This window comes from Falco cherrug, chromosome 7, assembly GCF_023634085.1.
Source record: "Falco cherrug isolate bFalChe1 chromosome 7, bFalChe1.pri, whole genome shotgun sequence".
NCBI classification, from domain to species: Eukaryota; Metazoa; Chordata; class Aves; order Falconiformes; family Falconidae; genus Falco; species Falco cherrug.
Genome location: NC_073703.1, coordinates 49,225,757 through 49,251,594, shown reverse-complemented (window position 1 = coordinate 49,251,594; position 25,838 = coordinate 49,225,757). Strand labels below are relative to the sequence as shown.

Below are 25,838 nucleotides of genomic sequence, written 5' to 3'. Positions count from 1 at the left end.
CACTAAGATACATAAATATGCAATATTATATTTTAATGAGCAGTTTGATTAAATCTATCATAGGCTGGCTAATCACAGGTCATAAGCTGTTGTAAAGTTGTAACAAAATCTTATTGAAAGTGAATGAATTTAAAGAGATAAAAAACAGACAAGACGCAGAGCAGTCTCTCAGTAACAACTTCCAAAGGCATGCTATAAAATTATGTTTCCTACTCATTATAATAACAATTAAGAGAATTTAAAAACACATATGCTACAGGCTTAACTGAAAAAACCCAACATCTATTAACATGGCGTGAATGAATTAACAGTTCAAGCAATGCTTTAAACTTTCTACCTAACTTCTAATTAAGGGGTCGTCCTCACATTTTTTCCCCAAGAATAAAGGCTACTATACCTTTCAGAAATGGAGACCTAGAACAAAGTAAATGATGTAGCAATAGAGTAGGATCAAAATAATGCAGGTTGTTGAAATCTGCATTTTTAAAGCACGCAAACAAAATGTCACATTAGTTCTCCACAGCTTTTTTCACAGATCTTTTTTTGCATCTGAATTTTCATTTCTCCTACTGCAGCATTTGACAGGATTCATAAATAGAAATGATTACTCAGCTTTTTTGTTTAACTGTCCTCTTCTTCTTGGATTTTCTTTTTAACAGTCAAACCTGATTGCTAACATCTGTCCATCAGCTGAGTATAACAGCACCCCCTTCTGGTTTTAACAGCATGAGGTGGAATTGGAACTCCCATCATCATGTAAGAAATCTGTAGAGAAACAAGATAGAAGTGAAAATTTTATAAAACTAGGTATTTAGTCATAAGAAATAGGCAAAGGAATATTAATGCCACTACATTAGCCCAACCTATTCAGTTTCAGGGGCTGAGGAGCAATTTTAGAATGGTTCTCATAGGCCATGAGGTAGCTCTGTGTAGGTGAGGTAGCCAGCGTGTCTTCATCACTGTATGTAGTGGCAGCACTCCAAATACCCGTTCATGCAGAGACTCCCTTGACAGCAAGCCTCCTGTCCCACTGCTTCCTCCTCTAGTGTGGCCATAAAGGCTAAAGATCCAAGTACTTGTCTGTTCTGGGCTCATGCTGCCTGAGCAGCCTTTTCTCATCTCTTCTGATGCAAATGTGGTGGGTGGAGAGGATTATTTCATGGGCTAACTGTGCCCTAATTTAGCCTACCCTGTTTAATTAGACCACCACTTTGGCCTAGCAACTCCTATGTAATCTGACTACTACTGGTATCTTGCTTAGATTTTCAGGAAGAAGTGTCCCAGACTCTGAAACGTTACTCTACCCCTGTGTTTTGCCATACTGAGCTGTGTATTGCTTACATGACAATTGTTTCAGGGATCCTTCATGTAAAGTACTGCATGATCATATTATCTATGTGCTTTTACTTTAAAATACTTGTTATGAAAACCTTCAAAACGTTGATCATTTCTACATTAGAAAACAAAACATTTTAATAAATTGCTGTATGAGGTAAACAGGTGACACTGATCAATGAATCAAATTGCAATCAGCCATTTCTGCAGAAGGAAAAACCCCAGCCAACCCACCATGTAAGTAATACTACTAAGACAGATTGAATTCAAACCTGATCTTGCAAGAACAAACTGGGTGTTCAGGCACCTCTGTACAGATTAGCTTACTAGGCTGGGGTCTTTTTTTTCCATTGGCTTTTTCTGGTAATACTTGATACAATTTTGTTTTAAAAAGCAACTGCACCCCATGCTGTACATAGTGCTAAAATATGCACAGGACATACTTCACTATGAACACATATCTTTTTGTTCCATTGTGTGGTAAAGCAGCATTATTTCAGGCGTAGATGCAACTGCAGTGGTAATGGAGCAGACTGGGGGAGATGTGCAATACTGAAGTTTCCCCAGGTGGGAAAGCGGACTGAAGTGATGGTGTCATCTGTAGCCTCTCCCTCCAAACAGATCATCTTTACAGATAAACTCACACCTGAATATATATGTTCTCATTTACAAGATCCCGTTTTCTCCTGCTGGATGTTTTGAAGGATCCAGCCCATGCAGCTTCATCTGCACTGCGATGTCAAACAAGTAATCATAACATTCACACCTAAAATCAAAAGGAAAAAACAGTGAAATGTAAAGTAAGGCTCAAGTCTTGCCATGTTTTATGAGAATAGTTTTCTTCCTTGAGCTCTACATCACCAATGCGACAATCTGACTGGACAGCTCTATTGTAATTTATTTCTGTTCTTGCAGCATGGAAAATGCCGAGCATTTTTGTTGTATGATCCTGATTTCCTGCATTCCCATCAGCACATGAAGATGTAAATTCCAAAAATGGGTCTAGGGAAGACTATACAAACGGTATTGGCAGGTGTCATATAAAAGCAGAGATTGCCTGCAGGTTTCATGAGGAGGGACTTGTCCCTATGAAAGGAAAATATTGGCAACTGTATCAGCCAGCATTGATACAAAAGCAAAACCAAGCAGTGGAATCTTGGATGAATGCATTTCCAAAAGCTCTCTATACATTCAGTGAGGCCAGAACTTAATGTTCTGAATTATTGTCCATGGGTTGGAAATACACAAGACATTAAGGTCATTAAGATTTTGAGGTATAATGGCAAAAGATATCATATTCCTACGTTGTACTCACATTGTTTTGGCTTTTTCCCATGTTTCTCCCCATACGTAAACTCCATGACGTCTAACCAATACAGCACAAGAGTCTGGATATTTTTCCAGAGCACGTGCCATTCTTTCCTTGAGATCCTTCTCTTCTGGTGTATTCTCAATAATGGGAACCACTAGCGTATCATCATATCTAAAACAAAAATGAATGTTCATGTATTTAAAAAAATGCTGTGTTTGGATGTATGAAGCTTTTCCCTAAGAAAGAGATTCTGCTTTGACCATGTGAAGGTGTTAACAAATTCTCAACACTAGTGATTTTATGCTCTTCTCTTGTGAGTCATGCTGTAACATAAGAACTCTCAGGAACATCTCTCACTCCCAAACGTACACTATGCTGGCAATACCTGAGCTACACTTGAGGCACAAAAAGAAAGTAATACTTTAATGTATTAGGTGTAGCTGTTTGTTCACATATCACTTTGTAGTTGGGTCTCTTTACAACTTTCTCAGACTCTTTATCCTGTATTGGCATCACTTACAAGCTTTATCTCAGACTAAATTATTTAAAAGAATCACATCATGAAGAAGGAAATGAAGCTGTTTGCTGCAGAGCAGAAAAAAATAATTTAGGTAGTCCAAAAAGCCCCTGGAAATAAGATTGTCCTGCTAAGGCATATAAATAGAAAGTAGAGTCAACACATGAAAAATAAATACTCTGATGGAGTCATTGGTGGGCTATATGTGATCTTAAGAGAGCCTGAGAACCCCAGTTCCAAAGACAAGATGATGCATGTTACTCAGTGGAACTTGCCTAAGAGTTTCTTCTGAAGGAGGACTGGGATATTTGGCATTGTTTGAAAGTTAATTAACACTGGCAGAAACTTGTTTAATTTTAATAAGTCCCCAGTTCAGGTTCAGATTTATCATTGAGATCACAGATATTTCATGAGTGGATCCTAGTTGTACTTTTATAAAACACAGAGAGAAAGCAATAGTAAAAATAATACATCTTGTATTTCAAATCAGAAAATTAAAGTCTCATCCCTTACAGTTTTCAATGCTGATGCTTTCCCAAGGAAGTAGTATGAAAATAGTGATGAAGAAACTTAAGTGTTTTTTGTAGGTTTACTTTGAATCTTACACATTCTGATCATTAAAATTAGATTTAGAGTGGGCTATTAGTGAGGCCAAATGAGCTAAGGCATTGGTTTCCTAGGTTCTGCTTTCTACTTGGATGAGAGTTTGGAAGCAGGTATAAATATCATAACTGATTTCTAATCATAACCATAAGCTTTTTATCAAGAACTAATACCTATAATACTCAAAGAAGATTATGAATGAGTTATTACTTGATATTTCTTTAGTTTTATTGAAATATAAGCTGCCTACATTTAGCCAAACCGTCATATAAAATCTCAGGACAATCTGAGACTTTCAAAGCTATTTACTACAGATCTAGTTCTCTCTACTGACGTCAAATGTAAAAGTATTCTGGCATCACTGGTATGACATTTAGGTCAACAAATACTTCTGATTATTCTGTCTGTAGCACTTTCCTGGATAGCTTCCAGAAAAGGTTTCTGAAATTAGAAACAATATATCATTGATCCCTTTTTTGAAAGTTCCCATTCCGTACTATCAAATTCCTTCTTATCAATGGGGAGCCTTGTGTGAGGCAAGACAGTGGAATCAGTCTAGTATGGATGAGTATGTACTTAGGAGCCATGTAATCTGGAGCTTTGACTTCTTTAGTTTTTCTGGTAAATTAACAGGATGAAATGGGACAATTCAGAGATATGGAACCCAATAAATATAATGTCTCCTGACTAACATTTGGGAATGTTTGAGAATTCAAAACGTATATCCAACAAGAAAATAGTTTTGGACTTTTTTAAAGTCAGCGTTGTTACACATTTCAATATAAGGGGCATCTTGCCACATTAAAAATACAAATGCTCATGCTGGCCAGAGAGTAAAGCTGGCAAGTCAGCCAAAACTGCATAAAATATGGCCAGGTGTAAAATCACATGCCAGACACATGGCTTGCTCCCTTGCAAAGGGCAATAATTAGTTACAGAAGTTAACATCAAAAAAGTGGAAAGAATTTAGCATTTCAATTTTTCATCTAATTGTCACATATTATATAAATGCTTTTTGCGGATCCCAATTCAACACACTGTGGGTGGAGTCCTCAAAACAAGCCATCACACATAATTTGGAATAACTCAGCACTTACCTCAGAGCTCATCCTTGAAAAGTAATAACATTATCTTTAATGAGCTGTTTATTCTGAGTTTTCTTTCAAAGTCTGTCAAGTAAAATCTGAAATCCTGTACTCTTTTAACATGCCCTAAACTAGCACATGTAGTGGTATGTGAAGTCCACCCAAATGTAGTTTGCACATTTTCAATCCAACCTAATGTTGGCTGGTTTCAGTTTCAGTTTAACATTCTATAGATGTGTTAACATTATCTGTTCTTGAGATATTTGTCAGGATATAACTCTCTATTTGGCTTGATTCTGTAGCTCAACAGACCACAGTAGCCCTGACACTGCAAGACTTTATCTCAGACCTCTTCCATAGGCTTGCAGGCTTTTAATGGAAAGCCAATGACTGATTTAATGTAGAAGTCTTTTTACTTCTTTTTCCTAATACTTTATATTACACACTTTGATGTACATAACTCAAATGACTTGCCATCTATTTATATTGCCGAAAACAAATGATCAGATAGCGTGCCTCTTTTCTTAAACATAGAGAAGTACCGGTAATAGCCTCCTGAAGTACACTTCTGGATTCCTTTTATCATCTCCTGATGGGTAATACTGAACTCACTCCCTGGGTAAAGAAGGGTAGCCATAACAGCAGCCTTGGAATGAGTATGGATCACTGCACCTGCCCCTAAGAACAGAAAAAGGAGAATTTTTTTTTTTTTCAGAATTTTAAAATGTGTTTATTAAGAGAATCTTATTCACCTACTTGATTAATTTCCTTTGGCTAGACATCTTAGCAAATGGTCATCTACTTTATTACAGGAAAAAAACCAGCAACCTAAATAAAGGTATGACATAATTCCTCATCCTTAAAGGATAATTATAGATTGTCTTAGGACACCAGCGTTAACCCACAGTTAGTGACAAATTCCAGGAGATAAACTACTTGCAAAAATTGAAGGAGAAACACTACTGGTACATTTCTTTACATACTGCAATGACTGAAACACTCTCATTAATTCAAAAATTTATTTGTGAGATGAAAGTTTAAAGACTTTTACTTTCTTTTTAAGCTAATACTCTTCTTCGATTATCCACTGATTCTCTGAAAAAAATATTTGTTATCTTTTTGTGTTATCATGGAAAGATAGGTAGATAATAATTATAATTTACTTTTAAAGTTGCAGAGTTGCCAAAGATATGAAATGAGTTTTCCTCGGGTACACATGTATGCTTCTTGTGCAGGAAGATCAGAATAAACTCCCTAAATCATTTCTAAAGTAACAGATGTAAATCTTACACAACAGCAAGAGCTCTCTTTACTGTCCACCTGCAAAAGAAAAAATTCATACTTTTTTCACCTACCTGTAATTTAGAACCTTTAATCACAGCCAATGGTTGCAAAGGGATCTAAACCAGTTGCTGAATAGGCAAAATTACTGGGACCAACCTGCTGTAAACCCCCCACCTCCTCCCACAACCTACTAATACACAGCACTAAAAATTACTGCCAAAAGGATGGCCACAGGTATAACTACCTGAGAAGATTAAAATGTAAATGACACACACACAGGATGTTACCATGAATTACCTTCAACTGTTCATACTCTTTTACAAATAATTTATTTTATATAGTTTCATGTTTATTTCACTGTAACTTCCATGTCTAACGAATATGGTATTGATTATTAATTCTGTGGATGTATGTATTCAGTGTTCTAGTCATCACAGAACTAAACCCATTTGCTACACACCTCTCATAGTGTAGGCATTCATAAAAAGAGGCGTGCACTGGCTTTTCTTCAGTTTCTTGTGTGGTGGAGGACCACTGATGTCCCGTTCGTTCATGTCACAAACAAACATATCTTCTGGCTGTAACAAAGAAGGAATTATTTTGACCTGTGATGACCTGAACAGTTTTGTTTTCCTTCTAGGGAGGCAAATACATACACCATAATTTTAACTTCGTGGAAGTGCTGTAACGCACCACATTTATTCTAGCTTCTAATACTATTTACTGACATTGTGTAATGTGAATTAATATCAGGTACTTTTTTCATTCAGACTGCTGCCAAGCAGATATTTGTAAAACTAAGTTTTTCTTGGAGAGGAGGCAGCCTGTATCTAAACAACAGACAACAGATCAAAAGGAAAAATAGTAACTGATTCAAAAGAAATGTAGATGTACTTTTCCTTCCCCCCCTTTAAAGAATCAATAATGGACATAAATTAAACCTACACATAATATATTCAACTTGTAGAACTATTTTTTTAAACCTTGCTTTTAGTAGCTTTACATGATTGGTACCTTTGCATCAATCAGCTACTCATAACAGTACAAAGAATTGTTCAGAGCAGCAATAAAACGTTCTTCTTCAAATGTTATTTTAAAAATCAGCAGGAAATACAGTTGCAAGAGATTTCCTTACTCACTGTGCTCAATCCACTACTACTGCTAGCAAAAAACAGACCATCACAGTCTTGCCATGTTATGCCTTTGCCTGCTTTACTTGCTAACATCCTCAGCAAGCACTGCTGTGAAACCCCAAGTTTCTATCAGTGAAGAGATTCTGTTCACTTCTCATTGTATTTACCCTCATATATATAAAACAACAAAGCCTTTCCACATATTACTCTACTCTGGGGAAGTTCCTGGTGTCATAAAATAGTTACCATTTACCATTCTCCCCTCCACTTATATTTTGGGGTTTTTTTGGAAAGGAGACAGACAGGCACAGTCACCTTTTCATGGGGAAAGCCCATCTATTTACTGAGAATATCAAGAGAAAGACTTGTAATCACTAAAATGAAAATAGAGACGAGGTGTTAATGTTAATTACCTATGTGCCACAGTAACTTGAAACTGTAGCCAGACAGTTATAAAGCCATTCAAGCTTGACAAAGCTGGACTTTAGTAACGTTTGAATCTCACAGCTGTCTGTGTTAATTTAAAGCAAAGAGATCATCACGAGTAATCTACACTGGTCACTGAAACACGTTGGCTTGCTATGCTAGTGGAGTACTGGGCAGAATCTTCAGTTGTTTCGATAAGGAAGTCAATAGTATAATAAGTTTCTAACTTTACATACGGAAAAATGAAACTCTAAACAAAGGTACTTTCATCCTTCTAAAGATGAGCTTTGACATAAAATACAGTTCAGCATACCTGTATTCTTTCCTTTTGCACTCCTGAAGGAGCGATGTAGATTTCATTCCTAAGAAAAGTTACAGACAGGGAAAATGGATAAACAGGTTTAGAGCTCTTGATCCACTGAAAAGGAAATGGCAAATCTAGCCCTTCATAATTTAGTGACTTTCTTGCTCCTTCCATAGATTTACATGTAGGTGGTTTTCAAAATAGAACTGAATCATAGAAGGGCATACGAAATCTGTAACTTGCAGTGGTACAAAACCGCGCTTTCAACTTGACAAAGAGATATGAAACATGTGTACGAAGTGCAGCCTTATTTTCCTACAAACACACAGCCTCCCCCTGCAATAATTCCAACTCAAATCCCCAGAATTCAGAATAAAAGTGGAACAAGAGAAATTGCAAGTGGACATCGATCTATGACAAAGCAGGTGACAAAACTATTACTTAAAAATTCCCAGACTACTGATAAACAGTATTAATTATCCATAGTATTCTACAATGTAAATACTTCTGGGGGTTTGTTATAACTGTGTAGTTTAAGTTTTTAATGCATTTATGTATTTCTTTGTGTTGATGAAAAGATAACAGTAATGCAATGCAATTAAATGCCTGCAATTCAAGTAGAAGTGCATTGCTTCTTGCAAGGTTTACATGAACTAACACTATAAAAAACTGATTTAAATTACAATGATTTTAAGATGACATCTAAAATATTTTCAATAATAGCAAAAAAAATTTATCAGATTATCTTTCTCAATTGTAACCACTATTCAGTTGCAACAGTAACATACTAAATTCAGGAGCACAGAGACATCTAGTGAATAATTAGTCAAGTTACAGATATATTTCTGGACAAGAGCACTTAGAAGAGCAACGAAACTGGTGAAGAGTCTAGAGAATAAGTTTTATGAAAAACAGCTGAGGGAACTGGGGTTATTTGGTTTGGAGAAAAGGAGGCTGAAGGAAAACCTTACTGCTCTCTACAACTACCTGAATGGAGTTTGTAGTGAGATGCGTGTTGGCCTCCTCTTCGAAGTGGCAAGTGATAGGATGGAACAGCCTCAGTTTGCACTGGGGAGGTTTAGATTCGGTATTAGGAAAAATTTCTTCACTGAAAGGTTTATCAAGCATTGAAGCAGGCTTCCTAGGGAGTGGTTGGGTCACCAGCCCTGGCGGTATTTACAAGACGTTTAGGCATGGCTCTCAGGGACATGGTTTAGTGGTGAACTTGGCAGCGTTAGGTTCATGGTTGGACTTGATGACCTTAAGAGCTTTTCCAACCTATATGATTCTAAGATTCTAACTCTTCCAAAACCACAACTTTTAAGGTGATGTATTCTTCATAGTAGTAAAATGGCTGTGAAGCACATCAAAACCTGGCTTTATCATATTTGTAGGTTTTAACATTCATGAATTAACACTGCCAATACTGCATTAATTTAGTCTTACTTCCTTCACGTAAGCAAGTTGATTGAGAGTGCAACATATTGAAAAACCAAGTGATAATTGGGTTACTAATGAAAGACATGCATTTTTTCTTAAAACATTTTTTTTTTATTTTTTAGAAATTAATCACAAAAGGAAAATCTGATTATGAAATACAGTCTTTGAAATACAGCACATCTGACAAAGAATTCTAGATACATTTTTAATATACTATCCCATGTCCAAATTGGCATTTTTGTTGAGTAGCAGATAGGAACTGCACAGTGAGTACTGCTGAGTAGGATTACCTGGTAAGACCAGCTGTTAGAATTTCAGTCAAATTTTAATTTTCTTTCACTATTTCCTATATAACAATTCTAAGCTAGTCTGATGTCTGCCTGATAGCTATTGATTTTGAAACAGATACTGTTACTGTACATATAAAACAGTACAGCCACATAGATTACTATTCCTAGACCACATACAATATTGGTATCAACTCAAATACGTATTTCAGTGTAGTCTGACCAACCAAGTTATAGAACTGCTGAGGAAAATTGTACTACTGTGTCAGTGTATTCTCTGTTGATGCCATTGTCTTGCACAACCAAAATGAAATGCACTGAAATGATGGAGAAAATAGGTTACATTTAGCTACTGATGAGAAATTAGCGCAAGAAAGATCTTTCCATAGACAAAGAACTTTAGAAACAAGAATCAACCCTCTTATCATTCCTCTCATTATTATTGCGACTGCTTTGCTTGCAAAATCAAGAAAGGAAGTGAAATGACCTGCACAAAGCCCCATTAGAATAGCACAAGTACTAGCATTTAGAGGCTTCATATATATATGGCATGTATTTGAATAGCAATGGCTGTTTGCGTCTGCATACAAGTGTATGTCAGAAAAATGAGAACAGACACTTTCAAGGGTCACAGCACCTGTGACTGGGGACAGAATTGCAGGCGCTGTGCAAGGTCTTTTGCAGAATGAGGACTTCTCTTTTTTCAGTGGCCACTGAGAGGAGCTCTGTCTCCGTTAAAATAATGGAAAGTATGAACAGGGGGAGCCGAGCAAAGCAAAGAGGTGCTCCTTAGTAGTGGATATGCACAAAAAGTTGTTTTGCTGTTCCCTGTCCTGCTTTAATTGTATCTGTTAAGAATATCTCCTTAGAAGTTACCCCAGTAGAACAGTAATTTTCTTCTTAAAGGAAATGTCTTGCCTGCAAAATGACTAGAGGGGGATTCACATCGTTCAACCACAGGCAGCTGAAAGCCATGTGCCTGATGTAATCCACTCTGAATTCCATAGCCAATGAAATGAAAAACGGAGAATGCATTGTTCCTTAAAGACAATTAATCTACCTTAAACAAAGATAGGAAAAAGACAGAAAAAAGTCGTCACACTCTGAAGTTGGCTCTTTCCATTGAAGAGACTAAAATGACTACTTCAGACTAGCCACCTCCCTTCTATATGGTTAAATTTGGCATATTGTTCATTTCACCCTCTATCTTCTTGCTTGCTCTTGACTTTCAAACATTTTTCATGTAACTGAAACACTCCCACCGACTACTAAACACAGTCCCACCGACTACTAAACACAGCCACCGTCTCTCTCTTCTTCCATCTTTACTTACCCATGTTTCAAGCTGATTCCTCCACCAGTTCCTGTTACCCAGCCTAAACCATAAAAGAGTCTACAAAGCTCAGGGATAAGATTTCTTGGATGTAACTTGTCCTAAAAATAAAGTGATAAATTAAAAAACATCAGAAGCATCACAAAACTAAGAATTTAAATTCTGAAACTGAGTTTAAAGGGGTAGTATAATCATACTGCAGTATGACAGTCTAATTTATACTTATGAACTTGTTACAAAATGACTGCGTGTTTGCACAATGCCCCTTACAGTTTGCAGGGGCCATTCAGACCTTGAAATGAACAAATAGAGCTCCCAAATAAAATGCGTCTGATTAATCTTCACAGGAAAGGTCTCATCTCAAATTTATTCGAGTGCAGTGGACCATAGGTATTACACCAGCAAGATTAAGTCATAGACTAATGACACAAAAAAATAAAAATAAATGTATCTAACATTATCCATTTTTAAAAGCTCAACTAGTATTTTTCCCATTGAATCAGTTTTCTGAAGGTTTATTTTGCTTGATTTAAAAAATTTCAGTAGAATAGATTTTATTAGTTCTGTTGTATCGTATTTTAAATAGCAGTGAAAAATGCCATAGAAAACAGGCAAATTGTTTGATGAACTTCAAGTTCCTACATTTTTGCAACATGAGGTTACCTCACATGCAGTTTAGCCAGAAGGCAAACTGCATTGTTTTAATCTTTCAGAAGTAAAAGAAGTTCTTACATTTTTCCATATTCTATTGTTTACTAGATCAATAAATATATCTATATCTATCTAGTAACCAAAGCTTACCTGTAGTGTCAGAGATTCATTCATAGTTAATCTAAAACCGAATGGCTTTAGAGTACAAGCCAAAACTATTTATTGGAAATCCTAAACATTACTCTGCACTGAACATATAAAACTAAGAAAGCTACATCTAACAGGTCTTTGATAAGTGAGTACTGCATTGGAAAATTAAAAATTCGGGATGCTGGAATCATTTACATGAGAAATATAACCAGTATACACAGAGAAAGCCGTGAGATGCTACTTTTCATACTGTGTGCTTGAATTCATGCATCTGTATGTTATCTTGAGTATTTCTTTTAGCTTATCTGAGAGCATAAAAAGCCAGTCTTCCCACATTTACCCCTAAAAATAAAAATTATTTGTGCTTTCACAAAGATCCTGACACAACTGAACCCATCAAGTAAGGAATTAAACAGTACAGAAGCAGTGCAGTGATTGTATTTATCTCTCCGGGATAGAGTAAGATTTCCACCTACATTACCACAGTAATACAGCTGGTTTTGTTTCTTACATGGGTGTGTGACAGAAATCAGCAATTAATCACCACATGTGTGCTCCTTGCATTGTTTTCAACAGAAAACTGGATTAGTTTTAGGAAGGCTAAACCTTTAGCTCACCAAATACAGTAGCCCTCTACTGCAGCCAACTCTCACATAATTCTTTTCATATACATGTTAAGTCTGATCAGGTACTTGGAACTTGAATTCAATAGTGCAGCACCATATTCTTCAACGGCACTTGTTTCTGAAGCAATTAGCTTTAAAGAACTGGGATTCAGTTCAGAAGCTATTGTTGCCTGCTATGATTTTGTTTCTATTATTTACAGTGTCTTAATATATTAAAAATGTTTATTCAAGTGATAGAAACAAGACTGTAACCAGTACTCCCAGAAACTTACGTAAGAAGTTAAGATTTTTAAAGCACCATGAACCTTTACCAGTTCACTTTACCTGCCTGAAACAAACAGACCACCACATACAAGAGCATACGAAGGCAAAAGACCCCAGGCCAAATACGCAAACCTCTATATTTACAGTGAAAAAGCTCTGAAATCTTCCCCATTCACAAGCTGAAAATGAAACCACTGCTTTCCAGCTTTTTGCCACTGAAATTAGTAATATATATCAAGTATGCTTGGAGTAATTAAGCATTCCTCAAATACTAATGACCCTGAAATGTACTATGAATCTGAAAATATTCACCCATGTGTCATACGTTTACAAATACAAACCAAGCACATACTATGTGCAACTCACAGGTCCCTGTTTTGTTGTTCTGATTTATTTATACAGAATTAATGGTTTTACATAACTTTTATCTATTCACTTGTTCCCACAGTATCCTCTTTTGACTCTTACTCAAAATTACATCACTGTCTATTTGTAACCTATATATTACACCAACATTTTTCATTTCAAATAAAAATTATGTCTTTTCTACCTTTGATGGAATAACCTTATATTTACCAGGTTTATAATGCTATTATTTATTGAATGTACACAGCCCTAAAAACCCTCAATTATAACACTACCACAGTTTCATATTTTCCTGTTTGATGAATCTAGACATTTACTGCAAAATTCATACTCATGGGAGAACATGAGTGCTTTTCAACACTCTAAACCATTAAAAAGAATTTTTAAAAGTTCAAATTCAGAAGCTACTTTCACCAAAAATGTATGAAAATAAATATAATCAAGGAATTTTTACTATTTCTCTGAAGAATTCCAGGATTATAAATCAATCTTCAGAGTTTAACAGTATTTTTCCAAGATCAGTGGATACTGGTTATAACCATAAATTACCTAAACAAAAATACTACTATATTTCACGTTTAAAAATCACTGATAATAAAAATGATGATTCTTTCCATTAACTAAAAAAGAGTACTTGCTGTAATAAGCCTGGGAGTGAATGTGTGAAAGCAGTAGGCAAGTCAACAGGATTACTCTTTGTCAAATCTCAGTTAGCAGTACTTTTAAATCTGATTTTGAAGTGGACTACAGGTGCTGTTGGTTATCTTTCTTTACCTCTCTAATTCAGGATCTGGCCCACTAGTTTTCTGATACAGCTAACATGAACAATTCAGTTTCTTTGCTGCTATGCTGTTACCGTCTTAGCCTAAGTTTCTACATGTTGTTAGGTATGAAGGAAAACTTGACAAATTTCCATGAACTTTTTTCAATCCATTAAATTATTCTTTTGAAAACATTTTTGCTGGTAACTTTCTAAACAGAAAGTATTCATTGAAAATGTAGAATATTTCCTACAGTAAAATATTTTCAAAAAATTATTACTGAATTCTGCAAGACTGTCGTTGCTCAAGGAAAATTAGCTTTCTCCTATTTTATTCAAATTACTGTCTCTAATGTGATTTAAAAAACAAAATCAAATGAACCCACCCTCCCAATGCAAAACTCCACAGAACAATGGGGATCTAATATCATGGACATCAAAGTGGACCCAGACTACTTGTGGAACGAACACATGTGTAAAAGTTTTGGGGATAATTTTCAGAAAGTGTAAAAGTGAACTACAATGTGGACGTTTCCAGATATTACAGTAAATAAGCAGTGCCTGAAATAGGTATCTCCCTTTCATAAATTGCTTAGAAATCATGTATTTTCCTCACCAATAAGCACAGACTGCATGAAATCATACTGTTGATATGTCATACTGCCAAGTATTAAATAATGATGAGGTTTCTCTGAGCAGCTGTGTAGTGATAAGTTTTATGTGGAAAAACAGATATACGCTACCCTGTATACATAAAGTACTGTTAATAAGCTGACAGATTTCTGTTTAAAATCTCTTTAGCATAGAAATGGATCAAATCAACTTTTTTAAAGGATCGTGACATTATTTTTGCTGTTTTGGTTTATTTTCTACAACACCTTTAGTACCACACAAGGATTCTATAATGCAAAAAAGAGGGGGTTTTAGGTGAAAAAAAGCAATAATGGTAAGGAAGAGAGAGGAAAGCAATGTGGTGACGGTTCCTACTCTACTTAATAGCCTCAGACTGTCAGTTTTTATAGCAAGTACAGACCTCCAACTGAAACTGATAATTTATGGTGTGCCTTTTTTATGTTTTGATTTTTTTATTACAACAATTAGAAGCTTTAATAGTTTTTTTAAAATGACAAGCTATCAGCTGCTCTACTGCTCAGCTTAGTCATTTAGGCCCGTGAAAGAAACTTCCCAAGAGAAATGTTTGTTTAGTAGCAGGAACCTACATTGGTGGAGGGTATTCTGCTAACACCCATGGAATAAAGAGAACAAAAGCAAAAAAATAAGTAGCACGTACCAAAACTGGTAGGCAGGTAGTTACTTAGTACCGATACTTTTGCTGAAACGTTAAGAAACAACGCGGTGTTGTCACTGTTCTCTCCGCCCACCCCGAAACCACAGTGACTCTGAAGTTGAAGACCGAGTGATCCTTGATGGTCTAAAGTAAGACCGTAAGACTCAAGCAAAGGGGAAGCAGGATTCTGTGAGCCCCTCAAGATTGTCTCCTGGTCCTTAGAATCACAGCAAGCAGAAGCTTTGCCTAATGCAGCCTCTCTGAACAGACAGACCACTTGCACCTTGTTGCAGTTGCTATAGGGGGTTGTTATGCCACAGGAAAATGCTTCCAGTTGGCATCGGACTTGCAGAACCGGGTGTGTGGAGGCAGTGGCAGCAGCATGGGAGAAACAGGCAGGGGTGCAAGCCAGCGGCAGTGGTTCTGAGGCAGGAGACAGGGAAGGTGAAGTGATGGAGATGGTAGCCTGGGGTAAGTTTGACAAGGTTTGGAAGCTTCTACTTTAACATCATCTTTAAACCCTTCAATGACAGTGAGTCACAACCTCCTCAGGCAACCTGTTTAACTGTCCCTGGTTAGAAATATTTGCCTAACGCCTAACCTAAACCTTGCTTGCTGAAACTGAAGCTTGTTATCTCATACCAAACAGTTACGGACCTAAAGACAACATTCCTCCCTTTCATCTCTGTGACAACATTTTACATACTAAGCCAATTCCATCTGCTCCTCTTCCCACCCACCTCCCCCTTTTCTTTGACTAAGCGCATTCCTTCCCGACAGACCACGTTATCTAACCTGCCGCTGACTCTCATCTCCCTGTTGTGGGTCCACATTGTTCTCGAGGCTTGGGCTGGCCTCTTGACCAGTTCCACATACAAACTGGGCAGGTATTGCAAACCTTGCCCAGGAGATGCTCCCATATGCTGTAGGCCAGGGGTCCTCAAACTTTTTAAGCAGGGGGCCGGCGCACGGACGAAGTGGCAGGCAGCCATCTGCGGCTGCTTGGTTCCCCCCCCAACCCCCGGCGGGCAGGGGGGTTCTGTAAATACCGGGGGCCGGACTGAGGACCCTGGGGGGTCGTAGTTTGAGGACCCCTGCTGTAGGGCAACGTTTGCTTCACGTGATGGAGCGCAGCACTGCTGGCTGACCCTCGGGCTTATGGTGGTGAACGGCCACCAAACTACAGAAAGCCGCCAACCATCAAACACAGAAAAAAAAACCCAACCCCAAACCTAAACCAAACCTGAACGCCTCCCCGGTTACCATATATTAAAAAAAAAAGGCCACAAGTCCTGTAATTGCGGCCAGACTGTCAGCTGGCACGTTCTGGGACGCGTAGTAAGTTTGGGAACACCTCTATGCCCTCTGCTAATTAGTAACTACGAAGGTTACTAGCTAATTGCTACGGTCGCAAGAACAGCCTCAGTAACCGCAACCCGCAGTGCCACCGTGCCTCCAGCCCGCGCCCGGGGCGACGCCGGCAGGGCCGCTGCCGATCGCCGTGCCGTGGCGTGCCGCGCCGCTGGGGCAGCCCCTCCGGCCGGCGGGGAGCGGCGGGGCCGGGCCCGCATGGCGCAGATGGCGGCCCCGCGCCGCCGGAACGGGACGCTGCCCCAGGACCGGGCGCGCGCCCCGCCCGCCCCTGCGACGCCCGCGCGCGGCCCCCGTTACCTGCGCGGCATCGCTGGCGCGGGCCGCCATGTCGCCGGGCGGCGCGGGGGTCCTTCGGCGGGGCCGCGCGGGTGCCTGCCCCCAGCGGTGGGGCATCGGCCCGAGCGGGACCTGCCGCGGGCAGCCGGGCTGGGTGGCGAGACCAGGCGCCGCGCCAGGTCGGGAGGGCAGGGCAGGGCCGGGCCGGTAGCGGGCGCACGCCGCGGTCAGGCAGGGCCGGGAGGGGCGCCACGGTGGCGGGCATTGGCTCGTACCTGGGGCGCTCGGGGCGCTCGGCCCGAGCAGGCGAGCGGCTGGTGCTGCGGGAGGGCTCCCCGCCGCGCTAGGCGCGGGCAGGCGGCCAGCGGCAGGGCAGGGGGCGCCGGTGAAGCCGGTGTTCCGCGCTGAGGTGGCCCGGCAGTGGGAGGTGTGCCGCTTTTTTTCTGCTCAGGCACCGAGAGAGACAGCCCCGGCGCTGGGGGGGGGCGGCGAAGGGAGGAGAAGCAAGATGGCAGCTTCCTTGTGGCTGAGCTGCGGCGGCAAGGGCGCGGTGGCGAGGCTGCTGCTGCGGGGGCGGCCAGCTCTGCGCGCTGGCGGACTTTCCCCCCATCGAGGCGGCTGGAGGTGCCTGCATGAGACCCGCGAGCTGCTGGGTGAGTGCTGGGCTGGGTCCTGCACCCCTCGTTGTTAGTCGGAGGCCTGCGCCGTCGGCCTGCTGCAGGTGTGTGGGGAGGGCTTGGGGCGTTCGATGCGGGATGGGGATGGGTGGCGCTGGGCGAGAAGTAAAAGCCGTGCAAGGTGGTGGTAGGGTACGAGGGCCCGGTGTTACCGGGTGGGTGTGTGGGGTGGCAGGGCCGGGCAGGGCTTTTGGTGCCCTGAGCAGAAGCTGAACAGCAGCGGCCGATGGGGAGGGGGGCGGCCGGGCGCGGCGGGGTCGGTGTCCGGGGGTAGCGGAGGTACCGCGGGGATTCGGAGGGAGGCGAGAGCCTCGAAAGGCCCAGAAAACGTGACCGCTGGGAGAGAGCTGGAGGAATTAGTCTAGAGAGGAAGACGTCGTTGGGAGATGAGGCCTTCTTCAAGTGTTGTGGATAAGGGGAATAAAAGTGCTTACAATTGAAAATAGTCGAGTGTTTTCTAGGTGTAACAAAAGAGAAGGTATTTGGGTTTGGTTTTTTTTAAATGTTTGACAATTCCACCATTTTTCTGTCAACTTATTATTCTACAAGTAATGTTTCAAGTAGCTAGAGAAGGGCAGGGAAGCTATATTTTATGTAATTTTTTTTTAAAGGAGAAATGGAGTTTGACTTTCGTAATTGCTTGTCTGGCGTACATTGCTACATAGAAGTCAGCCTATAAGTTGTGGCAACAGCCTTTCAAGATACTTTTTCTGGTCTCAGGAGTTTGTTGTTACAGAATTACTAGGTGGATCTTCTACTTACTACTTCCTTTGTCTCTGAAATGTGGGAAGAGTTTTAATGCCCAAATTAAACGTGATTTGTTTTCTTTCCCTACTTGATCTGTTAGTTACAGCTTGTAAGACATTTAAACAATAATCAGGTACATCGTTAATAGGTACTGGTGTGATACGGAGCTTAAAATACCTGAACTCCTTGGGTTTTAAGTGCACTTATAATGAAGTGAGCTCTTGCTAACCTTGTGTCATAAAAATATGTGCATTTTACCAGAAAACTCGGTAGTAGTTTAGAGACTTGTTAATGAGTGTGCTTTAGATCTCAGTACACCCTTCTTTCCAGCACTGGTTGTCTTTTGCTTTGCAGCATGAACATATTTTTCTTTGCAAAACTGTGTATAATATAACAAAGCTGTGTATAATACAAGGAAGGCTATCCCTGTTCTTGAAACAAATGTTATTTAATTTCAAATTTTATTAGAAAGCAATTGCTTCATTCTTCATAAAGTATATGTTTGTCTTTTTGTCCGATGCAGGGTTAGCTAGCTCTGCGTTAGTCGTATTATCTAACTCCTTAAAGACTTCTTGTCTATGGTCCTCCTAGGCAATCTGTTATAGTCTGTATATCTTCATGGTGAGAAAGGCTTATTTAATACATAGCTGGACTAAAGTTATTAATTTTAGGTGTGGAATCTTTTTCTTCCTTACAGTAAGCTTTTGGTATTAAGGTGGATATATCACACATTTAACTTGTTCACGCTTTCCTCATTGACTTACTACTTTGAACCCTCTTGGTATTCCTGACTGCTTTTAAGGTGGTGCATATCTCGGTGACACCATTCTTCTTAAATGTTTACTGTAGCCTCTAAAAAGAAAACAAAGAGAAAACTCATAACTTCTCTTGTAAAATACAGCTCTTTTGGACATGAAACTCGCTCTTGGTTCCTAGTTTGAGAGTTTAAAGTTAAGTCAGTATTATTTTAGCATTAGTCTTATTTCTCCACATGTATGTTTCTGAAAATACCACTGTTTGAAAAAGTATTGGCTTATGTGGGTCTAGTTTTTGTTGTGTCGCTTCAGTTTTTTGCTTTTTTATGTTTCTGTCCCTCTCTGTGGTGGTGATATAATAGGGAGAAAGATGTTTTGCATAGTCAGAACTATTAATTCAGAATTGAATTCCTAGTTTGTTGGCTGCAAGGAAGTGATATGGAGAAATAGTGTGAAATGGGGACAATGGACATCGTTTGTGATTGTATATGTCTGCTCAAGGAATGTGGGTATGGTGACTGGTCATGGGTGCGGTGTCTGGTCACATAGGCACACAGCCTTGAGGAGACGCCTACAGTTTTGAGGAGACGCCTGCCCTTCTTCCTCTAACAAAAGGGTCTATTTTAAAAAAGAATGAGAAAAGGATGAGAGATATTCCAATGCTATCTAGAGGGAGGGAGTGCTAAGTCTCCTTGCTGGAGAAGATCGGATGGTCACAAGAACATGAATCACCTACAAACCTGCAAGACCACCACATTCCAGGCAAAGGACTGATAAGCTAATTAACATACGAAGTGGGTTTAGGTAACGAATATGTATAGGCGTTAATTGAATATTCATTTGTTTCATTGTATAAATGTGAGATGGTTCCTCGCTTCGGGCATGCACGCTAGTGGAGGAGCGATCCCCCGTGCATCTGCACGCAATAAACATACCTACTTTATAACTTTCGAGTTATAGAGTCTAATTCTGCACGTCAGAAGAAAGAAAAATAGAATGAACCTTTATGTGGGAGGTCTGTCAATTTTTCTGTGTTTTTAATATTTCTTAATCTTATCATTGATACCGGGTTGGAGTAAATCTTGCAGTTCTCTACTGGTTACAGAATATGGTTTAGGAAGTCACGAAATCTCTCTCCAGTGGGGCGCTTAAAGCATTGTCTTCAGTTCATTGCAGTTCTGTTGGTTTGACAATGCTGTAGCTATTTTCCATATCAAAGTATGTTAAAAAGAGGCATTGAACCTGTGTTAGGCTGGATAAGTTTAAGTACAAAATTCACTGTCAATGGGATTCTTCGATTGTAGTTAACAGGATATTACAGAGGTCTGCTGGTCTGCTCTCCTCTTAAAGTGCTGTTCGTCAGTCTGATAGCCTAAGCATGCATTGAATCTCTTCGTGGAGAAGGAAGGAGGCAGAAACATCGTGCCAAGACTCAACTGGATTCATAAAATATGTCACCAAGAACAAATTCTCTTGGATACACAGATTTTCTTCAAACTAGCAGCTACAGCTTATGTGAAGTTTTTTTAAGCCTTACAATAAAATAGATTAAAAATGTATGTAACTCCTGTGTGGGACAATACAGCAGAATTTCAAATGCTAACACTTAGCAGCTATAAGTAAGCTGGTGTTGTCTTTTTAAATTAAGACCTGTGATGTGGTGGGGTTTTTTTGTTTGAATCCATTTGGGAAACAAAATGTTTCCACACGTGCATTGTTTTGTAACTTAAGCAGTATGTTGAACTTGCAGTGAACAGTTTAATGGAAAACATCTACGACGTTTGCAGTCATATTGCAATATGTTTTAAGTCTGCAGGGACAATTCAGACTTCTACAGCCAGATATTTCATCTTCTGAATGAAATCACTACATAGGATAGTACAATATTTATATGTAATTATGTTTTGAAGTAAAAGGTTAGCAGTCTTCTAGGTAGTAGTAAACGTCATTACCCGCAGCTTGCAAGGTCTTGTATGCAGCCTCTTCAGCGAAAAGTGGAACATAGGGATAGTTTATTTTTGTTACAATTTCTAAATATACTTGTAGATTTGTGAGGATAGAATTACACTGAAGTGTGTCCATAGGTTGAGAAGGGAAAGAAGGCTATTTGAGTTACAACATAAAGCATGAGAGTAGCAGTGGAAAGACGGATGTTCTTTCGTTTTGATTTGATGCAGAGTGAACTATTCCACTAGCACATCAGTGATACGGAGTAACATCTATCTCATTAAGAGGGTTTATATTGTCTTGCCTGCTGAAGCAGCTGAGTAGCCATCAGCTCCCCATATCTTTCGAAACAGTAGCAGCAGAACATTGTAGGGTTTTGTTTTTGTTATTTTGTTGTGGTTTTTTTTAAAAAGAATTTTCCTTTAAGCTATATGATATATTGGGCTTGCTCCAGTAGCAGGAAAACTTACCTATGTAATAATAACAACAAGCTTTTATTACAAGTCAAATATTCTGCATAAGTGGTGAAAAGCTGGGGAAGTATGAAGGAAATTTTTATTTAGCTACCATTGTGGATACTTCTCTGATCTACTCAGTAGAGGTTTTGCCATTTCTATCTAGTGATAAGTGGGTTTATTCTGTGTGGTGTGGTTTTGTTGTAGTGTGATTGTTAGTAAGAAGTTGTTAAGTACCTGAGAACACTGTTAGCCTACTCTATTGGCTATTAAAGTCTTGTATCTTCTCGGGTCACTTTGAGATACAATTCTTGCAGTGAGGCACAATAGTATGGAAAATTGCAGTTTCACTTTTTCAGTTTTGGCACATGCTTAGATTTTTTGGATACTTCTTTCTCCTCTGTTTCCTGTTTATTTTATTTATTTTTTTATACAGTTGATGATACAAAGCAGGGAGGGATGATCCACCAGAAGGCTGCACTGCCATTCAGCGAAACCTGGACAGGCTGGAGACTTGGGCGGAGAGGAACCTGATGAAGTTCAATAAAGGCAAGTGTAGGGTCCTGCACCTGGGGAGGAACAACCTCACACACCAGTATGGGCTAGAGCTTGACCAGCTGGAAGGCAGCTCTTCAGAGAAGGACTGGGAGTGCTGGTGGGCAGCAAGTTGCCCATGAGCCAGCAGTGAGCCCTTGTGGCCAAGGAGGCCCATGGGACCCTGGGGTGCATTAGGAGCAGTGTGGCCAGCAGGTCAAGGGAAGTGATTCTCCCCCTCTGCTCTGCCCTGGTGGGGCTGCATCTGGAGTGCTGTGTCCAGTTGTGGGCTCCCCACTTCAAGAGACACATGGAACCACTGGAGAAGCTCCAGAGGGCTACAAAGATGATTATGGGGACTGGAGCATCTCCCTTGTGAGGAAAGGCTGAGAGATGTTTCTTCATAGGAGAGGTACATGTTCCATCCCTCTGACTGTCTTTATGGGCCTCCTCTGGACCTGCTCCAACAGGTCCCTGTCTTTCATGTACCAAGGACTGCAGAGCTATATACAGTACTCCTAGTGGGGTCTCACCAGAGCAGATTAGAGGGGCAGAATTACTTCCCTCAAGAGACTGACCATGCTTCTTTTAATGTTTCCCAGGATACGGTTGGCTTTCTAGGCTGTGAGTGCACATTGTTGGTTCATGGCCAATTTTTCATGTGTCAGTACCCCAAGTCCTTCTTGGCAGTGCTGCTCACAATCCCTTCATCCCCCAGCCTGTAGTGATACTGGGGGTTTCTCTGACCCAGGTCCAGGACCTTGCACCTGGCCTTGTTGAATCTCATGAAGTTCACATGGGCCTGCTTCTTGAGGTTGTGCAGGTCCCTCTGGATGGCATCCCATCCCTCGGGTGTGCCAACTGCACCACTCATCTTGGTGTCATCTGCAAACTTGCTGAGAGTGCATCCCACTGTCTATATCATTGATGGAGATATTGAACAGTACTGGTCCCAATGTGGACCCCTGAGGGGCACCACTCATCACCCGTCTTTATCTGGACGTGGAGCCATTGACCACTACCCTCTGGATGTGGCCATCCAGCCAATTCCTCAGTCACCGAACAGTCCACCCATCGAATCCATAGCTCCCCAGTTTAGAGAGAAGGGTGTTGTGGGGGATTGTGCCTTACAGAAGTCCAGATAGGCAGCATCTGTAGCTCTTCCCTTGTGCACTGAGGTAGTCACTCCAACATAGAAGGCTGCTAGGTTGGTGAGGCAGGCCTTGCCCTTGGTGAAGCCATGCTGGCTGTCTCAAATCACCTCCCTGTTCTCCATGTGCTGTAGCACAGCTCCTAGGAGGGTCTGTTTCATGACCTTCCCAGGCACAGAGGTGCGGCCGATAGGTCGGTAGTTCCCAGGGTCCTCCTTTCTACCCTTTTTAAAAATGGGTGCAATGTTTCCCTTTTTCCAGTGACCAGGGACTTCACCTGGCTGCCATGACTTTTTAAATACCATGGAGGGTGGCTTGGCAGATACATCAGCCAATTCTCTCAGGACTCTATGGGACCCAGCAAGATGCATGCTAGTTACCTGTGTTGAGGTTCCTCGGGTGGTCACAAACCTGATCTCTTACAGTAGGAGGGACTTTGCTCCCCGAGTCACTGCCATGAGGTCCTTCTGCTAGTTGGGTGTGGGAAGAGAGTTTAAATAATAATGGAAATAATGAAAATAGTTTTTCCATTATTTCTATGTAATGTCTTTCACTCTACCTAATCTCTGAAATATTTATGGTTGAATACCTACATTCTTTTACAAGAGTAGCGATTTATTCTTTCATAATTCTATTGCAATGAGAAAGACAAGGTCAGATGTATTGGATGTATTAACATTAATGAATTACAGAACGTAGGTGGACACTTTTAATTCCTTTAAATCATTGTGTATTAGTTGAAGTTTCACTTCTATCTTTGTGTTCTCTGAAATCTTAACCATGGTAACTCTTAGGACTTGGAAATAAAGATAAGAGGCATTCTTACTCTAGGTGACACATGCTTTTCAGCTCAAAATTCTAGGGTTTTTTTTTTCCTTCACCTTCCAAATAATGGGGGGGAAGGATTAATTTCTAAGGTTTTAAAGCTGTTCGTGATTACTCTAAGCGATACAGCAACTGGGAGAAATGTGGTATTGTTGCCTATTGAATGATAATAAGCCTTAATGGTGAGCATTAGAGACAAGGGAATATGAAGTAGAATTGATTCTTGCTGTTGTATACAATGTACTTTCTATGTTTCTGTTTCTGTTCTTTAACTGAATACAGATTCAGATTGAAAAGTTAAAGAAAGAACCTCAAAAATCTTTCAAGTGCTGGAAAACGACTCTTAAAAATAGTATCTGAATAAAGATATGTTTAATTCAGCCTTTTAACTATCCTTAAAAGGCCAAAAAGATCTTTTGTGTTACAAGCTGTATGTCAGATAACTACTTTGATATACTGGATCAAATAGCAAGAGATGTAGTGTGCTATGAAGCCAGGGAATGTGCTGCATCACAAACCCTGTCCTCAGAAGAATCCCGCTTAACATGGCATGCAGCTTGCTGCTGGGCAGTGCCAGTTCCTTCTATGTATGGGTTTACTAAACAAATTTAGTCAACTGGGAGACTGAAGTGATGGGCTAGCTAGCTGTGTTTAGTACATGGTGTTGTAGGGCCAGAGTGTTGTGATGTTGTGTTGCTTAAATACGTTGGACTTCTCAGATATTTTTATTTTGCTTGTCAAAGGAAAGAAAAGGGTAAGAATTTACCTGGTCTATATATATAGACACTCACTGATGAGAAGAATCTCTGTAATGAGAAATCTTTCAAGCTTTTTAACAGGCATAAGATACAATCACTGAAACTTGAAATTAGGCAATTTTATTCTGCAAAGTAGATAGTTTCCTAGCAGAAAGGATAAATAAGCATTGGAAAAGTTTATCAGTGAAAAAGGTAGATCATCAGTGTCTGGAGTACTAGGATCAGGGGAGCTTTATTAATTTAAAATATATTATTTAATCTGTCATCTAGAAAAAATTCCACAGCCTGCAGCAAAGAGGAGGAGGACAGGAGAAAGGGGGATGTAGTGTTCGTGGTGGATTCTGACAAGACCAACTGTCATGGTTTAATCCTGGCCTGTGACTAAGCACCACACGGAGCCACTCACTCACTCACTCCCCCCACAGTGGGATGGGGGAGAGGATCAGAAGAGTAAGAGCGAGAAAGCTTGTGGGTTGAGATAAAGACAGTTTAATAGGTAAAGCAAAAGCTGTGCACGCAAGCAAAACCAAGGAATTCATTCACCACTTCCCATCAGTAGGCAGGTGTTCACCCATCTCCAGGAAAGCTGAGCTCCGTCACATGTAACAGTTACTTGGGAAAACAAACACCATAATGGTAAATGTCCCTCCCACCTCCTTCTTTTTCCATTAGCTTATATCTACTCAGCATGACACCATATGGTATGGAATATCCCTTTGGCTAGTTTGGGTCATCTGTCCTGGCTGTGTCCCCTCCCAATTTCTTGTGCCCCTCCAGCCCTCTCACTGGCAGGGCCTGAGAAACTGAAAAGTCCTTGACTTAGTATGACCATTACCCAGCAACAACAAAAAGCATCGGTGTGCTGTCAACATTGTTCTCACACTAAATCCAAAACACAGCACTGCACCAGCTACTAGGAAGAAAATTAACTCTGTCCCAGTCAAAACTGGACACCAACCAAACTTCTGGTCTAGGAATTCAGGACTCTGAATTCCCATTTCTTTTTTTTTAATGCTTGAGCTTTGGGGAATGGAATTACACAGTTTGCCTTGCATGCTCTTAATTCTGCAGTTCAGCATTAAGACAGAGGTTATAATCAAGATATAAGTATCTAGCCTTTGGCTAAAAGCTGGAAAGCATTCTAGCAATTGTCTAGATATGTTCCGCACATTTAC

General features: G+C 40.2%; 2 protein-coding genes across 5 annotated transcripts in view; one reads left to right on the top strand and one right to left on the bottom strand.

The window, feature by feature from the left end:
* Nucleotides 1-16: 16 nt before the first annotated feature.
* Nucleotides 17-16,968, bottom strand: APIP (APAF1 interacting protein). Its single transcript, XM_055715197.1, has 8 exons — nt 16,836-16,968; nt 11,060-11,160; nt 8,009-8,057; nt 6,597-6,714; nt 5,395-5,530; nt 2,651-2,818; nt 1,982-2,101; nt 17-765 (listed from the first exon to the last, which is right to left on the bottom strand). Exons 1-7 carry the CDS (start codon nt 16,929-16,931, stop codon nt 2,002-2,004), a joined length of 768 nt encoding a protein of 255 aa, XP_055571172.1. The 5' UTR covers nt 16,932-16,968; the 3' UTR covers nt 17-765; nt 1,982-2,001.
* The window catches only part of PDHX (pyruvate dehydrogenase complex component X), a 51,480-nt gene continuing 42,515 nt past the window's right edge, over nt 16,874-25,838 (top strand). Inside the window, exons 1-2 of one of the 4 annotated variants that reach the window (XM_055715194.1) lie at nt 16,874-16,993; nt 17,266-17,467. In XM_055715194.1, the coding sequence (XP_055571169.1) occupies nt 17,323-17,467 (145 nt within the window). In that variant the 5' untranslated portion in view covers nt 16,874-16,993; nt 17,266-17,322. Of the gene's footprint in view, nt 16,994-17,099; nt 17,536-21,831; nt 21,945-25,838 lie in introns of those variants that run through there. The other 3 variants (XM_055715195.1, XM_027807967.2, XM_055715196.1) reach the window with 3 other exon arrangements.

Excerpts from the sequence above, each read along its gene's own strand:
- APIP (XM_055715197.1), bottom strand. The coding sequence starts at position 16,931 with ATGCCCCACCGCTGGGGGCAGGCACCCGCGCGGCCCCGCCGAAGGACC. Across the intron at positions 8,058-11,059 it reads GGAATCAGCTTGAAACATGG|GAATGAAATCTACATCGCTC; the intron begins GTAAGTAAAGAT and ends AACTTTTCTTAG. Across the intron at positions 2,819-5,394 it reads ACTTCAGGAGGCTATTACCG|ATATGATGATACGCTAGTGG; the intron begins GTACTTCTCTAT and ends TTTTTGTTTTAG.